Source organism: Zootoca vivipara, chromosome 4 (genome assembly GCF_963506605.1).
Source record: "Zootoca vivipara chromosome 4, rZooViv1.1, whole genome shotgun sequence".
NCBI classification, from domain to species: Eukaryota; Metazoa; Chordata; class Lepidosauria; order Squamata; family Lacertidae; genus Zootoca; species Zootoca vivipara.
In genome coordinates this window covers 36,818,768-36,834,300 of record NC_083279.1, presented here as the reverse complement: position 1 = coordinate 36,834,300, position 15,533 = coordinate 36,818,768, and the positions used below count along the sequence as shown (strand labels likewise).

The 15,533-nt window shown below is 38.7% G+C and overlaps 2 protein-coding genes across 8 annotated transcripts in view; one reads left to right on the top strand and one right to left on the bottom strand.

The window, feature by feature from the left end:
- Window positions 1–10,237, top strand: part of GPM6B (glycoprotein M6B) — a 107,373-nt gene extending 97,136 nt beyond the window's left edge. For 2 of the 3 annotated variants that reach the window (XM_035116833.2, XM_035116836.2), the window contains 5 exons: window positions 99–255; window positions 1,323–1,494; window positions 3,282–3,355; window positions 4,497–4,562; window positions 6,631–10,237. In XM_035116833.2, coding sequence (XP_034972724.1) covers window positions 99–255; window positions 1,323–1,494; window positions 3,282–3,355; window positions 4,497–4,562; window positions 6,631–6,780 — 619 coding nt within the window. In that variant the 3' untranslated portion in view covers window positions 6,781–10,237. Of the gene's footprint in view, window positions 1–98; window positions 256–1,322; window positions 1,495–3,281; window positions 3,356–4,496; window positions 4,563–5,293; window positions 5,787–6,630 lie in introns of those variants that run through there. The other variant, XM_035116831.2, reaches the window with a different exon arrangement.
- Window positions 1–15,533, bottom strand: part of OFD1 (OFD1 centriole and centriolar satellite protein) — a 45,867-nt gene that overhangs the window by 5,524 nt on the left and 24,810 nt on the right. For 4 of the 5 annotated variants that reach the window (XM_035116828.2, XM_035116827.2, XM_035116830.2 and 1 more), the window contains 4 exons: window positions 14,721–14,902; window positions 12,808–12,972; window positions 10,988–11,049; window positions 10,309–10,564 (listed from right to left, as the gene is read on the bottom strand). In XM_035116828.2, the coding sequence (XP_034972719.2) occupies window positions 10,513–10,564; window positions 10,988–11,049; window positions 12,808–12,972; window positions 14,721–14,902 (461 nt within the window). In that variant the 3' untranslated portion in view covers window positions 10,309–10,512. Of the gene's footprint in view, window positions 1–10,308; window positions 10,565–10,987; window positions 11,050–12,807; window positions 12,973–14,720; window positions 14,903–15,533 lie in introns of those variants that run through there. The other variant, XR_004692681.2, reaches the window with a different exon arrangement.

Genomic DNA, 15,533 nt, shown 5'->3' with positions numbered 1-15,533 from the left:
AAGATGTTCATACTGTCCTTGTGCTCTCAGATGATTAAGAAATGAGACTTTATTTCAGAGTGACAAGAGTCTGATTGCCCTGTTTGTTTCCTTCTCAGAATAAAACTAATGCAGTATGTGATCTATGGCATTGCATCGTTTTTTTTCTTGTATGGAATTATCCTGTTGGCGGAGGGCTTTTATACAACAAGTGCTGTGAAGGAGCTGCATGGTGAATTCAAGACAACCATCTGTGGCCGCTGCATCAGTGGAATGGTGAGCCCATTGCAGGAATATCGATTGCTACTACTCCAGTGGTTCATAGCATTATCTAGTGTTGTTTGCACCAGCTCTTTACGCTCGCCTTTGATAACAGAGAAATCAGTGTCTTTCTAGGCTTTCAGAAAGCCCTAGCTAGAGATGCTAGCAATTGAACCTTAGTCATCCACATGAACAGCAGAGGCTATACCTCTCCCCTTAATGGTCACCAGAGAATTAGATATTAATTCTAGCTTGTTTTCTTATCCCAAGTGAAATTGCCTGCTTTTTCTCTCTCGCATAGTACTTTATTGGAGAGAGGTATGAGGAAAAAATAATTTAGACATAATCCTCTTTTTTGCCAAGTTCATTCTTCCAAGAAATTACAACTTTTAAGTGGACCACAGTTCTGTCAAAGTTCTCATTAACACCATTTATAAAAATGCCCAGATTATATATTGTGTGTTTTTGTCCAGTGTTGGGCTTTTTGCAGCCAGGTTGTGCTTTTTGGGGAGGATTTCTCTCCCCGCCCCCCACTTAACTGAGAGCACTTCATTTTTAACTTTATAGATTCCGCACACACACACCCAACCCAAAATGTAATTAAGTTGTCCCCATCTCTTATTCCAATTTAGCTGGCTGAGGCATGACATTCTTTTCAGCTGGCTCACCCGAGACAACAGGCTGGCACTCCATGTTGTTAGAAGCTATGCCCTCTTATCCTAACTGCGTACAGCAGGAATTGGGAGCTGCCCACAGATATTGTAAGGAAGTCACAGTTCCCAGTAATGAAGTGCCACTCCAATTACAAAGAAGGCATCCCAGAATGACTACTGCTTGGAAAGTCAGGCTGCTTTTTATTTTGCTGACTTAAAACAAAACATCAAGCTTTTAACATCACAACACAGGCTATAGGGAAGGTATCTCTGGAGTGAAAATCCCAGATCACATCAGACATGGAGACTGTGACATGCTCTTGGATTTTAAAATTCAGGAGTGTATGTAGTGTAAATGAGATTAACCCTTGATTTCCTAAATTAATGAGAAAGGGGGTTTCTGTGTGAAATGTGTGCCTGTCTCCTCAGTTTGTTTTCCTGACCTACGTACTGGGGGTGACCTGGCTTGGCGTCTTTGGCTTCTCGGCTGTGCCGGTCTTCATGTTCTATAACATATGGTCAACTTGCGAAGTCATCAGATCACTCCCAGCAAATATGACAGCTTCAGCGGACCAGATCTGTGTGGATATCAGGCAATACGGTACTTATTTTAATCCTGATTAAATGCTTTATCCTCTTTCCTTGTCCTATCTTCAACAGGTTTGTCTTAGCCTTATGAGATGAACCAAAAAGCAACCAAGTGTGGAGTCTCTGAACATGTCATTACTTTTTCAATTAATGCAGATTACACTGACCTCTTTCCAGATGCACCCAGTTTAACTGCATTTGGCAAGTCATTTATCTAAAGTGATTTTGTTCCTGTTATCCGCATTATGCTATCAGGCTTAATAATAAAACAATCAGCAAAATAAACTGCTTAAGCAAGCCTGAGCCCATCACCAAATAGTTTGAAAACCTACCATGCTAGTCTCCTGAATTTATCTATATATCTGCATATTCTTACTATTTCTGTAATAATGTGAATTGTGTATGTGCTCGTGCAAAGCGGTTTCATTTATCCTTTTGTTTTGGAATACATTGTCAGAACAGTATGAGGAAGGAACAGGGGTTTAGATTTGTGCACCCAAGAATCACACATTATGGGAGCAGATCTTTTTTACCTGATTAACATCACACACACTATGCAGGTGTTCCTGTCATTAATGCCTATTTGGTGTCAAATACTGTTTAGCCCCCACCCTCCCCTGGGACTGGGATTATTTGTGTGGGATTAGGAGTGAGGGACATGATCACCTCCAAAAAGGAAGGGGAATAGAACACAGGGCAGTTGAACACATAATAGAAGTTGAGTCAATTTACTTCTAGAAGTTCCATCCAGATTCCAGGTATTTTAAGGTTAGTAAGATACTTTCTCTGATATTGGCTAAAGAATGGTGCAAATCTTTCAGAAAGGCCGGTGGAGATGAGATGTGCGGGGAGGGCGCAGTAGAGGCGAGCCTGGGAAATAATGGGTTTTTATCCACTGCTAGTCTTCTCAGAGTAAACCCATTGAAGTTAATGGACACAACTCACTTTCATTCAACTTAGTTGGATACAAACCAATAGAACTACTTATAGAGATTACAAGACAAAGTAGCTGTTCGCCTCTGGTCCGGCTGCTTCTGTGCTGCTGTGAGCTATGCCATGACTGTTGAGTTGGCATGTTGCCCAAACCTTGGCTCATAGTTTTTCTCACTCCACATGGCTGAGTGCTACACGCAAACTTATCCAGTGTTTTATAACTCTCATACACATACCTACTGCTGTATAGCTCCCCCCACCCCCCAAAAAGGTCACAGATGAATATATTTGATGAATATCTTCTAGAGTGCAATATGTCGAGGTACTTTGCTGTCACATGGTATACTTCCACCAGGAAGAAAATGGCCTGAAGATCAGTAATGAAGAAAAGGAACAAAGGCTTTAATAAGGCAATGGAGGAAGAGTGTGGCTTGCAGAGATAATTCTGAAGAGTTCCTCTGCAATTGATCACAATTGCAATCTCAATCCACGAAGCTTAAGGCAGAGCCTGTAAAGATGCAACCACCCTTTTCAGCAATCCCTTTGCCCATTCAAGCACAGCATATGACAGTGATTAAAAAGAAGAAGAGTGTCCATAGTGACTAAAACAACCATTTGTCCGCCATATGGGAATCCTAGATCTGAGAACATCTCTTGGCAAGGAGAATCTCTCCTGGATGTAGAAAGGGAACACAGTTAAGTGATTTTGTACTTGCTGGTGCCAACTCCAGATTGAACTGGTCAATGTGTGGGTGCTTGTTAAAGGAACACAACTTGTGTGTAGGTGGGTAAGGGAAATGGATTTCAGGAAGGGAGATGACATCAGCTATCAGCTTTAACAATGGCTTTTTGATATTTTAACTTCAGGTATCATCCCTTGGAATGCTGTGCCTGGCAAGGCATGTGGGTCAGCCTTAGCAGATATGTGCAGCACCCCTGAGGTAAACGAGACTACGGCACCCAGTGCTTGTCTTGCATATCTTAACAACTGGGATATAAACAATTGGTCTGCTAAAACATTAATGCTCGTGCCATTTATTTATTTTTTAAAAAAGGTTTCTTAATCATACAGAATGAATGATACAACATTCTGAGGATATAGGTCTGCACTACTTGTTGCAAGGCTAAGCGGTTCTATGGAGAGCGAGTTGAGAGAGAACGGTATTTCTCCTCCCACCCCTTCAGTAGCTGAAATACATAGTGCTGAAAAATTATTTCATCAAGCCACATCAATTTTGCATCAATATGGTAAACACTAGGATACAGCGTATAGAAGTAATACCACCATATTTTCTTAACAAATCAATGCTTAATTAATATGCCATGCTTCCTTTGAATAAGGAACAACTGCAAAAATAGTGCCATCAAAATACGCTGTCTCCTATCTTTATTGCTAAGGCATCATGCTGACTGGGCATGCATCTCTCCCCCACTGAGTTACAGTGATAGGCATTAACACACAGCTGCCAGTTATAAAAGCAGCTATTCCAGGCAGGTTGGGCAGGTTTGCCTTATTATGCTGTCTTCCATGCCATTCCATGCATGTTGGAAACACAGGCGTACACAGGTTTTTAAATGTGTGGAGCATCCCTCAGTTACAACGGTGGGCTAGAATAATGTTAATAGAGGTTGGAGTGGTGCTGATGGACCTGCCATGGTGGTGGCCCTAGTCTCACTCAGAATAATAATTTTGGATTCGTTCATTCTTTTCTCGTGGCTGGCATGGATAAAAATGGTCCTGAACAAGCTGCACATGAGGTGACCAACATCCAGTTACTGAGGCTAACATTTTTTCCCAGTCACAATCAGAGGGATGAGTGCAAGTTTCTTGTATGCCTTTAGGTACAACTGGCAGTGTTATGTTGCAGCAACACTGGCACAGACTCCTTGTCTGAATAGCTTGAAGTGCCATAGATTTTGACATTGGACTTGCAGAGTACTCACTATGTCCCCTCAAAAATATTTGTTGGTGCAGTGGCTCATGGAATTGGACCTTCCTCCACATTAAGCAGCCTGCCGAGTTATATTTGTTAATGTGCCATGGAGCTCCTAGGACAATGATTTTCCCCTTTACTGTTATAGTTCTATTTGTCTTACCACCTGTTCATTGTGGCGTGTGCTGGAGCTGGTGCTACTGTCATAGCCCTGGTGAGTACCATCATCCTCTCGCTTTCTCATAAAATAACCACATATTCCCTTTTCAGATGTAATCTTTAAAATATTGTTTAACTTAAACTAAGTAATAATTTTTGTGTTTGTTGGCACCTGATTGTAGTTTTCTCAGGATATTCCAAATAGCAGGCAAGTGCTTACATTTCCCAGTAAAGCTTTGCACCAAAGCAAGCTTTAAAATAGTTCTTTTGGTTTTGTTTTGTTTTTTGCTATTCGTTTACCTCCATCCTGTTGCATGGCCAATTTATGGCATTTTTGGATATAGCTATTTTGCCATTAGTATGTAGAACTTCCCGGGATCAGGACACTTCAGAGGTTCCCTATCTTTGAAAATAGTTTAATTAATACTCCTGTCTTTCCTTCCTTTAAGTCTTTTGGGGAGTATGAAAGGTACCTGAATGTGCTGAAGCTAGTAAGTCTAATTAAAAACAAGACCCATTTGTAGTCAATGAACTGTTGCAGCAACCTGCTTTCAATCTTCTGTTGCCAAATTCATTTAAAGTAATAATTTATCAAGGTACTTCCCACTGAAACAATCAGGGACCCTTGCATAGCTTAGGTAAAGCAGAGCTAGTCAGTTTTGCCATAGCTCTCATTGAAATCCGTGCCTGACACAGTATAAATTTTCATTCTAACACAAAGAACTGCCTAAAAGGCCAATAGAATTTGTTGTCTCTTATACGCTGTGTTTTGTTCTCTTCCACCAGCTGATCTACATGATGGCTACCACATATAACTATGCCGTTTTGAAGTTTAAGAGTCGGGAAGATTGCTGCACTAAATTCTAAATTGCATAAGCCCAGTAAAGAGCTGCACTGTGTAGCTTGAAAAACCACTGACACCCTAGACTAAGGAGTCTAGCTTTTTTGAAGTTTGTTACAGTAAATTGTAAATAGCTTCAGTAAGCATCTTTAAGCATTTTAGATTAATTCAAATTTATTTCTTGTATATGAATAATGATGTGGGTGAGAGCTGGCTATTTTCTATACTATGAGAGGATTGTTATTTTTAGTGATGTTGTAAATCATCCCTTTAAAGGAAGGAGGGCTTTCATTTAACATCAAGCTATATTTTTTTCTAACAATCATCTCTGAAATAATTACTGGATCAATTAAGGGCCTGTAATAAGTTATTTTGTCTCTGCTGTTCACTAATCTGAAAAATAATAAAGCATCTGTTCTACAAATAGATGACACACAAGATACATGCTTGATTCTTGATAACTGTCAGTGCCTACCTTTTAGATTGTTGTCAAAGTGCTCTTCTAAAGTACCACACATTTGCCTCTCTTTACTGTATAACACCAGCCCATTGGGTTTTTACTGGTCAAATGTTTTGAGACAACTAATTAGGCTCATTGAAGAATACCCTTTTCATTAGTTGACATTTTCATTTCCCCAAAAAAATAAGAAACAAAAACCATGCAGTTCTCTAGCAAAAGCATGGAAATTCCACCCCGCCACTGGCCTATGAGAAATAGCCTGTGCCACAAAAGTTGTTGTTTTCTATGTGCTACTAACTTATTTGTCAGTGATCAGCTTCCAAAGTATAACCATGCAGCACACAAAGCAAACCCTTTTATATAAGAAAGCTGCATTTTAGGGGAGAAAAAAACTATTTTTGCCCCAGTGAGTATGGCGGAATGCAACTTTTGGAAGAGGATTACTATAGAAAATTTCCACATTTCAATTTTTCTTTACTCAAGAGAATTGGGGGGGGGGCAGGGAAAGGAAGAAACGACCACAGATTTATCTTGAGTTGCTCTTCTAGGCTTCAGCATGTAAACTTGCAATGTATTTTCAAAGCTTTTCCGTTTCTGTTGTTCTTTCGCATTAACTGCTTTTGTTCCTATTTTCTACTAACTTTTGCCAGTACCTACTTAGTAGAGTTAAGCATGCAAAATTCTAGAGATCTTTAGAAATAATCCTCTTTGCCTTTTTTAATATTTAATAATCTAGAATAACTTTTAAAAATTAATCTTACTAGCTGCCTGCTTTGCCTCTTGACATGCTCACTAGCCATCATGCTCACCCTTCTCTTCCAGATACACTTCCTCATGATACTGTCCTCTAACTGGGCCTACTTAAAGGATGCGAGCAAAATGCAGGCTTACCAGGATATCAAAGCAAAAGAAGAACAGGAGCTTCAGGATATCCAGTCTCGGTCCAAAGAGCAACTCAATTCTTACACATAAATGTTTGCCAGAAGAATTTTGTAGCTCTGACAAATCATCAAGCAGCTGCTCTGCAGAACAGATGCATGTCCAAGCAAATGCAGAAGTATAAAAACTTCACATTCATGCTCCTCTGCCATGATCATAGGGAAAATTTGCAGTGGATATCCTCCATTCCTTTAGCACTGTGGTTGGGGGGGGGGGGTAGGGAGGGGAGAGAGGTTGTCTCTAGGCCACTTTAGAAAAACCTGTTACCATGTCAAGGATCTTTATGGATATCTCTTGGCAATTATAAAAGAATTACTGAAGGAACACGCTCCTTTCAAAACAGGCTACCACAGTTGGTATCCAGCCCTGCAATGACTAAAAGATTTTAAAGGCTGTATATAATTACACAGATGTAAGTAACTAAGATTCTAGTATGACTAGATAGTTATTCCATTTCTTCTGAATACTGATAGTTGTGCTTATTTGATACGGTTTCAGGAAGTTACAAATAATCTTATTCAGTCTCTGTCAAAATTAAAACTGGATTTTGTGGACTAAATGCCAGAAGTGTTATTTTCTGAGCCACTCCCTTTCCGTTGATGCTGTAATGAGCCACTGTTGTTCTACTGCACTTACCAGAGTAAGCTGGGCGCTGTTGCCCAGTTTTCTTTTAATTTTATACCGTTTGATGGAATGTAGACAGACCCTTGGATCAGGATAATGATCCCCTTCTCAGAAAATAAATGTCAGCTTTGCCTTAATATTTATTTTCTATAAATGTCTGGAGCATTTATATAGCAGTGGGAGATCATTATCATGTATTTTATCAAAGCAGAAAGTGTTACCTTGTTGAAATTATACTGATATAATTGTTTCAAGTGAGCAGATAACAATTTGTAGAACTTAAAAACCCATAGCCATACAGAGCACAGGTCAACCACCCGTCTCAATTTTGGTGCTCAGCACGTTTATAGACAGTGCTTATTTGTTTTAAGAAATTTGGTGTTCATTAAAATATTGGGTGCCATTTTAAGAGTGTTTCCCACAAAATCTGCCTTCTAACATTTTCAGAAACATTCAGTGCTAGCTTGAGTACTAGTGATGGTATCTTTGGTGTGCTTTTTTTAAAAAAAAATATAAATGTTGGATAAACTTTAAGTACATCAGTGAGTTTTAAATCAGTAAAAAAGTCAAGTCATACATCCATGTTAATGTGTGGTTTGATTAGTTTTGAACGTTTGCTGAATATTAACATGCTCCTGTAGATCATACAGAAGTGTATAAAGATAAAGGAAGCACATGTTTCTTTAGAAAGTTTTTAAAGGAAAAAAATATTAATGTGGAAAAAACTTCAGGTATTACCTTGCATTTGAGTTTGTTACATGCCTAATCTGACTTTCTTTTTAAAGAGGCAAAATCTATATAGAGCAGATAAAAATAGCTTAGTGTTTGTTTTTACCTGTTGCATGAAGGAAGCAAATTTCTACAGCAATGCAGGTGATGTTCTTACTAGTCCAGTGTTTGCATAAAGGTAACGGACAGTGTCTTAAAGCCTAATTCTTTTCTAATTCTATGTAGCTATTTACTGGGAGTTTTTTGAAGTTTTGTTTAAGTAGTCTAATATTTTTTATGTAAAGAGCATTAAATTTTGCTATGTATAAATTTTTGTAACCTAACCGTGAATCAATATTTTCTATCAGTGCCAAGGGCTTCCTGTAGTTATATCCAAGTGTTACAATAAATATTTGTAGATAATAGAACCAATATTTGTGTATGCTTATTTTAAGAAAGTTTTGAAACAGTTGTAGCAGTATAGACAGCCATCCCAAAGCTAGTGTTTCGGTGACACATAATTGGAAGTTTTAACATCTACAGTGGAACCTTGGTTTATGAACACCTCGGTTTATGAATTTTCGGTTTATGAACACCGCGGACCCATCTGGAACGGATTAATTCACTTTCCATTACTTTCAATTGGAAAGTTCGCTTCAGTTTATGAACGCTTCAGTTTATGAACAGACTTCCAGAACCAATTACACCCATGCTTCGGGTTAAGTACGCTTCAGGTTGAGTACTCCGCGGACCCGTCTGGAACGGATTAATCCACTTTCCATTACTTTCAATGGGAAAGTTCGCTTCAGTTTATGAACGCTTCAGTTTAAGTACTCCGTGGACCGTCTGGAACGGATTAATTCACTTTCCATTACTTTCAATGGGAAAGTTCGCTTCAGTTTATGAACGCTTCAGTTTATGAACAGACTTCCGGAACCAATTGTGTTCATAAACCGAGGTACCACTGTATTGAAAAATATGGCAACCAATGGACATAGGAAGATAAGACCTTTCCCTGCATCTTATCAATATGTGTGTGCATGTGTGTGTGTACGCACACACAATAAGCTATAACATGTGATATCCTTCAGTGCTAGGGTGCCTCTGGACTGAGTCTGACTTTCAAAAAGTGTGCGCATTATTTGGTATATGGATTTGCCACGATCAGTTTACCTTTGGGGCAAAAAAACACAATATTGTATTTCACAGTTCAGGTTTGATATGGTTTGACATAAACATAAATTTGTTAGTTTCTGTCTCTTAAGAAATGAGAGCAGTCAAATTAGCAAACACAGATATGCAAAAGTATTTTGAAAGATGCTCATCTGCAAGGGTCTGTTCTCAGTAACTGATTTTGAAACAGTACTATTTGCTCAACTTTGTCTTAGGAGAACTGCTGCTTGAGGCATGCCTGGCGTCTCTCATAAGCTCACTCCAAAAAAATCCCATCTATAGTGTGTTTCATTATTGTAGTGCAGCATGGTCAAACTACATGAAGCCAGGATATATTTCAACTTTCAAAATCTCTGGCATTTCAACAAATCAGGTGCCATTGATTAATCTGTACCACCATTTCCCACTAATTACAAAGCTTGTAAAGTGGGTTAATTCTTTCACCACTTTCCCAAGGAACTCTCCTCAAAAATGAGTTGATAATATGATTCAATTTTAGTGAGTTCAGACACAGTTGCCCCAGTTTTTCAGGCCGGTTTCATATTATGACAGCCATTTCCAAAATTCAAACATCATAATAGTGTAAATCATTGTTTACAATACCATGTACTTTTAATAGGAAGTAGTCCCAATTACAAGCACTTAATTTTTAAAGTGTGCTTGACTGAACTATTGCTGATACCCTAGTTTGTTTTTAAAGAGTAGCTAAAGGATGTGCAGCAGCAGGACATTGTAGTCTCACTATTCAATAAAGTCAAAAGCTTCTTAAGCATATTACCCCAAAAGTTAAATGTCTAAACATTGTTTTCATTCTAGAGCTTTGAGCTATGCTTATAAAGACAGCTGGTCAATCATCTGTAAAGTCTGGAAGAAAATATTTCAAATAGATTTAAACACAGAATTTTCTATGACTGCTGCTTTATTTTTTAAAAAAATATTCATTTGTAAAACAAGGTAAACCAACCTGATTTGACTGTTTCCCCCACTGCCTCTATAAAAAGCTATCTTTATTGTACTGGCATATTTTAAACATGTAAAATTGGTTGTTCAAGTAGGAAGCAATTCTCTGAAACATTGTTTCGGTAGCACTGATAGCAACTTTGTGCCAACAAACAGCAATGTTTCACTTTTAGTATGTTTTTCCTGAATTATGCAGATGGTGATATTCCAATGTTCAGAATCTCACCCTAGTTTGTGGTGCTTCCTCTGATGATAAAAAAGTCCACTTTCTCTGGTCAGGTAGCCCCTGCTAATCGATATTCACCAGAAATCATCATCAGGCTCTCCATGAAGAGTGGCTGCAGCACTAAAACTGGAACACAGATAATAATGAATTTTGAAAGTCTAATACACTTCCTTCTTAGGATTCTCATCTACCCTTCCCTCACACACCATACACATCAAATCATAAGTCCCCCAATCAGCTAGAGCAGGTTTTTTTTTAGGGGGAGGGATAATTTGGTGAAATCTCCTTCCCCAATGTCTATCACAAACAATCTATAAATAGAGACCTGCTCAAATAAACTTAGTATGCAATCCATTCTTTTGACATTTGCTTTAAAACTAACATATCTTAATTCAACTGCAATACAGTAAAGATTACCAGACAAGTGTAATTAGTATGCAATTAAAACTGTTTAATGGAAAGGATTTGTTTAAATGCAAAAAGGCCCCACTTGATAAAAAAGCAAAAATAAAATGAACCATACACATCAAGCACTAGAAAGATACATACCTGTCCTCCTTTCCACTACCTGAGAGTTTCTCAGACAATATTTCAGCTTCTTTCTTGAAGTCCTAATAGAGAAAAGAAACTTGTTACTGGTTGCTTTTGTGTGGTCTTCACACTTCTCTGCTACTCAAAAAACATGAATATGATTAGGTACTTAAAATTACCCTAAGTGCTATACAGAGTATAGATAAGACAGGTCACTACCATGATACATTATCATCTAACAGATACAATGCAAAAGGGAGAGGGAATGAAGGCGAACACACACATTCATGTTCTAGCTTGTACATGGCAAGGTGGAATGGCTGCTGGAGTGGGGCAGTTCTTGGGGTGAAGGTGCTAAACGGCAGTTGGTCTTCTTTTCTCTCTGCCTTCAACCAGTTGCAACAGCCACTGATAGAGACGCAATGTTATTGGCTGCAATGGGGGTTTTTTTGTCTTTATTACAAAAATAGCATGCTTATGTCTGAACAGCTTTGTAATGGAATTTGTTATCAGAAATTTTAGTTTGGCATATTTCACGTGTCCTGTTATTGGTTTTCTACCATAGTATGACCTTTTCCAGACAAAATTTTGTGGTCTCCATAGGTCTGCGGGTAATCTTAAACCTGTATGTTTAAACTGTTTAAAACCAGAATGTACACACTAAAGTATTTGCCCACTATTTTTTCTAGTATCATTGCCAAATTCAAATGATCTTGTATTTGTCAAAAGTGATCAGTGAATAAAAGATTAAGAAAGTAGTTTGATGCAAGAATTTGTATGTTACAAGACCAAGCAGAGATCACTGTACTGCAGTGTGATGGACTTACAGTGGTTATCACTGTGTATTACCAATTCAAAATGGCTAACAGAGATCAACAGTAGAACAGATGTGGGGAACCTCCAACAGTTACTGTACTACAAATACCTATTGTTCCTGACCACAGACCAGGAGTTGGGAGTTCAACAGCATCTGGAGGGCCACAGGTAAGCCACCCCCACAGTAGCAAATGATAGCGCTTTCCAGTGATTAGTTCAGATTGCTTATAGCATTCAGTCCTAGATATTGTGATGCACAGACAGGATCTAACATTCTACTGTTCCTTTTTGAATTTGATATCACGCAGCAAAAAAGTGTAGCTATAAACAGCAGGTTTTGCCAAGCTGAACTCGTGTGGCCAATAGAAATTTATTGTATATGCATGAAGCATGACTCATTAAGCCAAAAAGCTATAATCAAGGAAGTATGATGCTTTGGAATCCGTCCTTTTAAGCTAATCATTACTTCAGCTGAAGATGATTAATTCTGGATAACAGCAAAGCAAGCTGCAGAAGTATCAGCTAAACTACAAATAACCACAAGGTTCGCAACAATAATCAAGTACATTAGGAAATTTTTGTTGGTTATTAACCGAAGTAATTTGGCAATACACTGAGTATTAAATGACCTCAAGTGGGGGAAACATAAGGTAGACTTTAAATCCCAAGTTTCTGATACAACAAAAGCTAGAACTCAACATTTTAAATTAATTAGATCTTGTTCTACTCTTTAGTTGGTCGTGTACATGCTATCTTACATGCTTGCTAGTCGTGTGAAAAAGACAAAGGAACTACTGAGATTGTGTGATAGAATACACTCTCCATCTTTGTTCTTGGAGTATGTGAGTTCCAAAACTAATACATCTCAGGTGCATTAAACCACCATCTTGATGACACTAAGCACATCTGGTTCAAAACAGAACCTAGATGGGAGACCTCCTATTAACCACATGCATACTACCTTGGGGTCCATAATGGAAGAAAGCCAGGACATTAGATGTAAGAATAATGGACAACATCACCTCATTTGCAAACTCCTGCTCCCGATTCTGCTGTATTATTTTCATGTATTTTTCCAGCGGATTAGGAATAGCATCACCACCATGCTCTTCAGACTTTGAGATAATGGTTTCCAAATCTGCCACATCTTCATGCTTTTTCTCGGTTTCCACTGACTCTTGCATACACTTATATGAAATCAAAGAACGAACACCGTAAAACATTTTAACAGAGAAGAAAGGAATGCTCCACTTAAATGTGGCCCACTGGTAACATAATCCTACCTACGCATAGCATCCTATACTTTTATAAGGATCTTAAAGGACTATATAAAAGAAACAGCACAAAATTAGTTGCAGCAAATTGCCTACAATAATGTTGTCTCTGAACACACAAGTTAAATCCTCACAGTAATCAATAAGTGGCTTACTTCAACCAGAACTAAACTACATTTGATTATCAAATCCCCCATTTTACAGAAGCACAACTGGCCTCAACTGTTGTGATCCCATGCTATAGAGAACACTATTCCAGCAGATTCAGCAGGCACCCTTGCTATTGACCAGGCATCCCCAAACTTTGGCCCTCCAGATGTTTTGGACTACAATTCCCATCTTCCCCGACCACTGGTCCTGTTAGCTAGGGATCATGGGAGTTGTAGACCAAAACATCTGGAGGGCCGCAGTTTGGGGGTGCCTGCTATTGACTTTCAGGTATCTCTTGAAGGCCTTTTATTAATGTTGAAAGCCCACTGTAGATGCTTAATTTTTGATTTGCCAATGACCTTAACCATTATCTGTATTTTGCTTTCTCAAATGGTGTTTTATGTCTTTAATGTTATACAGTCTTGATATTTTATATGGTGGTTTAGAAATACTTGGATAAAAAAGTAAAACAGCTAAACAGTACTTTTAAAAAGTCAATTCTCCAAGAGAATGTTTCTACTGGTCCCTCTTTCCCCAGAACATATACTGAAAACAACTGATGCAGCTTACTTTCCATCTTTGGTGGTGTCAGATTAATGTGCCATATCTTGGTTTTATTACAGAAATGGTAAGAAATGCTGACCGCTTTGTTCCTCATGAGGAAGTCCACTGGATGGGAAGGACTCCAGCCTGCCATTAGAAGTAGCAGTGCTGCAGCCTCCTATCATCAGAACACCCCAAGACAGCATACTCACAGAAGTGATCATTTATAAAAATTCCTATTCTGCACAAAGAGCTTCAAAAATAGCTGCTCTATAAACCATCTCCTCCTTCCCAAAGGAAATATTCAAAGGTTGTCCAGTTTGTTTTTTTGTAAAACACTTCCCTTTTTCCTAGTACTGAGGCACTATGAATAATCCAACATAATAAATTTGATTTCTGTTCAACCAGGGTGGGTGGGATATAGTGGGGATATAATAGAACAGGGGAAACCCAATTTAATGCAGCATTACAGCAGCTTACTCATATCCCTGGCAAATCAGTATGGTGTTAAAATGGCAGGTGGCAAATAGCTTCTGATCTATCAATCTCCACCAGAAGGAAAACATGAGGGAACCAAAGTTCTGCAGAAATTCTATCAGCCCACTACTGTACAGGCAATGGCCATTCCACAAAACTGCCTCTGAGAATCTGTTGTCTATACAGGCAGCCCCCCGTTTACACAGGGGTTACGTTCCGAGGCACTGCACGCAACGGTTCAATTGCGTTTAACTGAAACCCACTGAAAAAGCCTGCAAACACCCCACTCCCATTCCGCCCTTTAAGTGATGTCTTTATGACATTTCCAGGTCACTTCTGGGTTCGGTGTGATGTGCGTATACAAAACCAAACACATACTGATCGCACATAAATGGGGGACTGCCTGTATCTACAGTCCTAGTCTAGAAAAAGAAAGTACTCTTTAGTTCATAATAACTATTTTAAATCACCAAGACTCTGAAATGCATTACCAATTCTTCATTTGCTTTTTCCAGTTCTCCTTGCTCTCTTTCCAAAGTGTCCTGCCTCTCTTGCTGCCTTTTTCCTTCCCTCTCTTCCCATTTTTGCTGCTCCCGCTCCTCCTCCTCCTCTTCTTCCTCCTCCTGTTCTTCAGGATGCTTTTGTTTCTCCAGGGCTGTTATTTCTGCTCCACCTAATACATAGAGGGCAATATTAAGCAAAGAAAGACAGTTTTGCATTCTGAAGCATTAAATCAAGCACAGTTAAAGTATATGGATGCATATTATTCCAAACAGATAGGTACTTAACAGCACATAGAAAAGACTAATTATCCAGGGAACAGAATATGCCATGTCCTGTACAAACTGTATTCAGCTTCCTTTACCTCCATTTACTGTATATTGGTGATTTTCCAACTCTATGGCTGCCCAATAAACCCTCTACATAAGACTGTGCAAGATCACAAAGCTACAGAAAACCTACTTGTGCCTAGTCATCATGATGGTGCAGTAGGGTACAGAAATATATTAATAGTTAGGATACATTTTGTTGAAATATCACAAAACAAAATCAAATTCCAAGTACAGCAGTTTCAGCTGTATAACAGAAATAGCAGACTTGAGAAGAGGACTGCTGCAGGGTTCCCTGTCACAAATATTACCCTTTCAGCTGCCCCAATATGCAAACAAGAAACGTTACTTCATAGAGCTTCTGTTTCTCTCAACATTTGCCCTCTAGGATCCCTATCTTTCCATACAAATTGTTGAAAGTGGTGCAGTAAGCAGGGAGAATACGGTAGTTACTTTCAAACACTCCCCACCCAT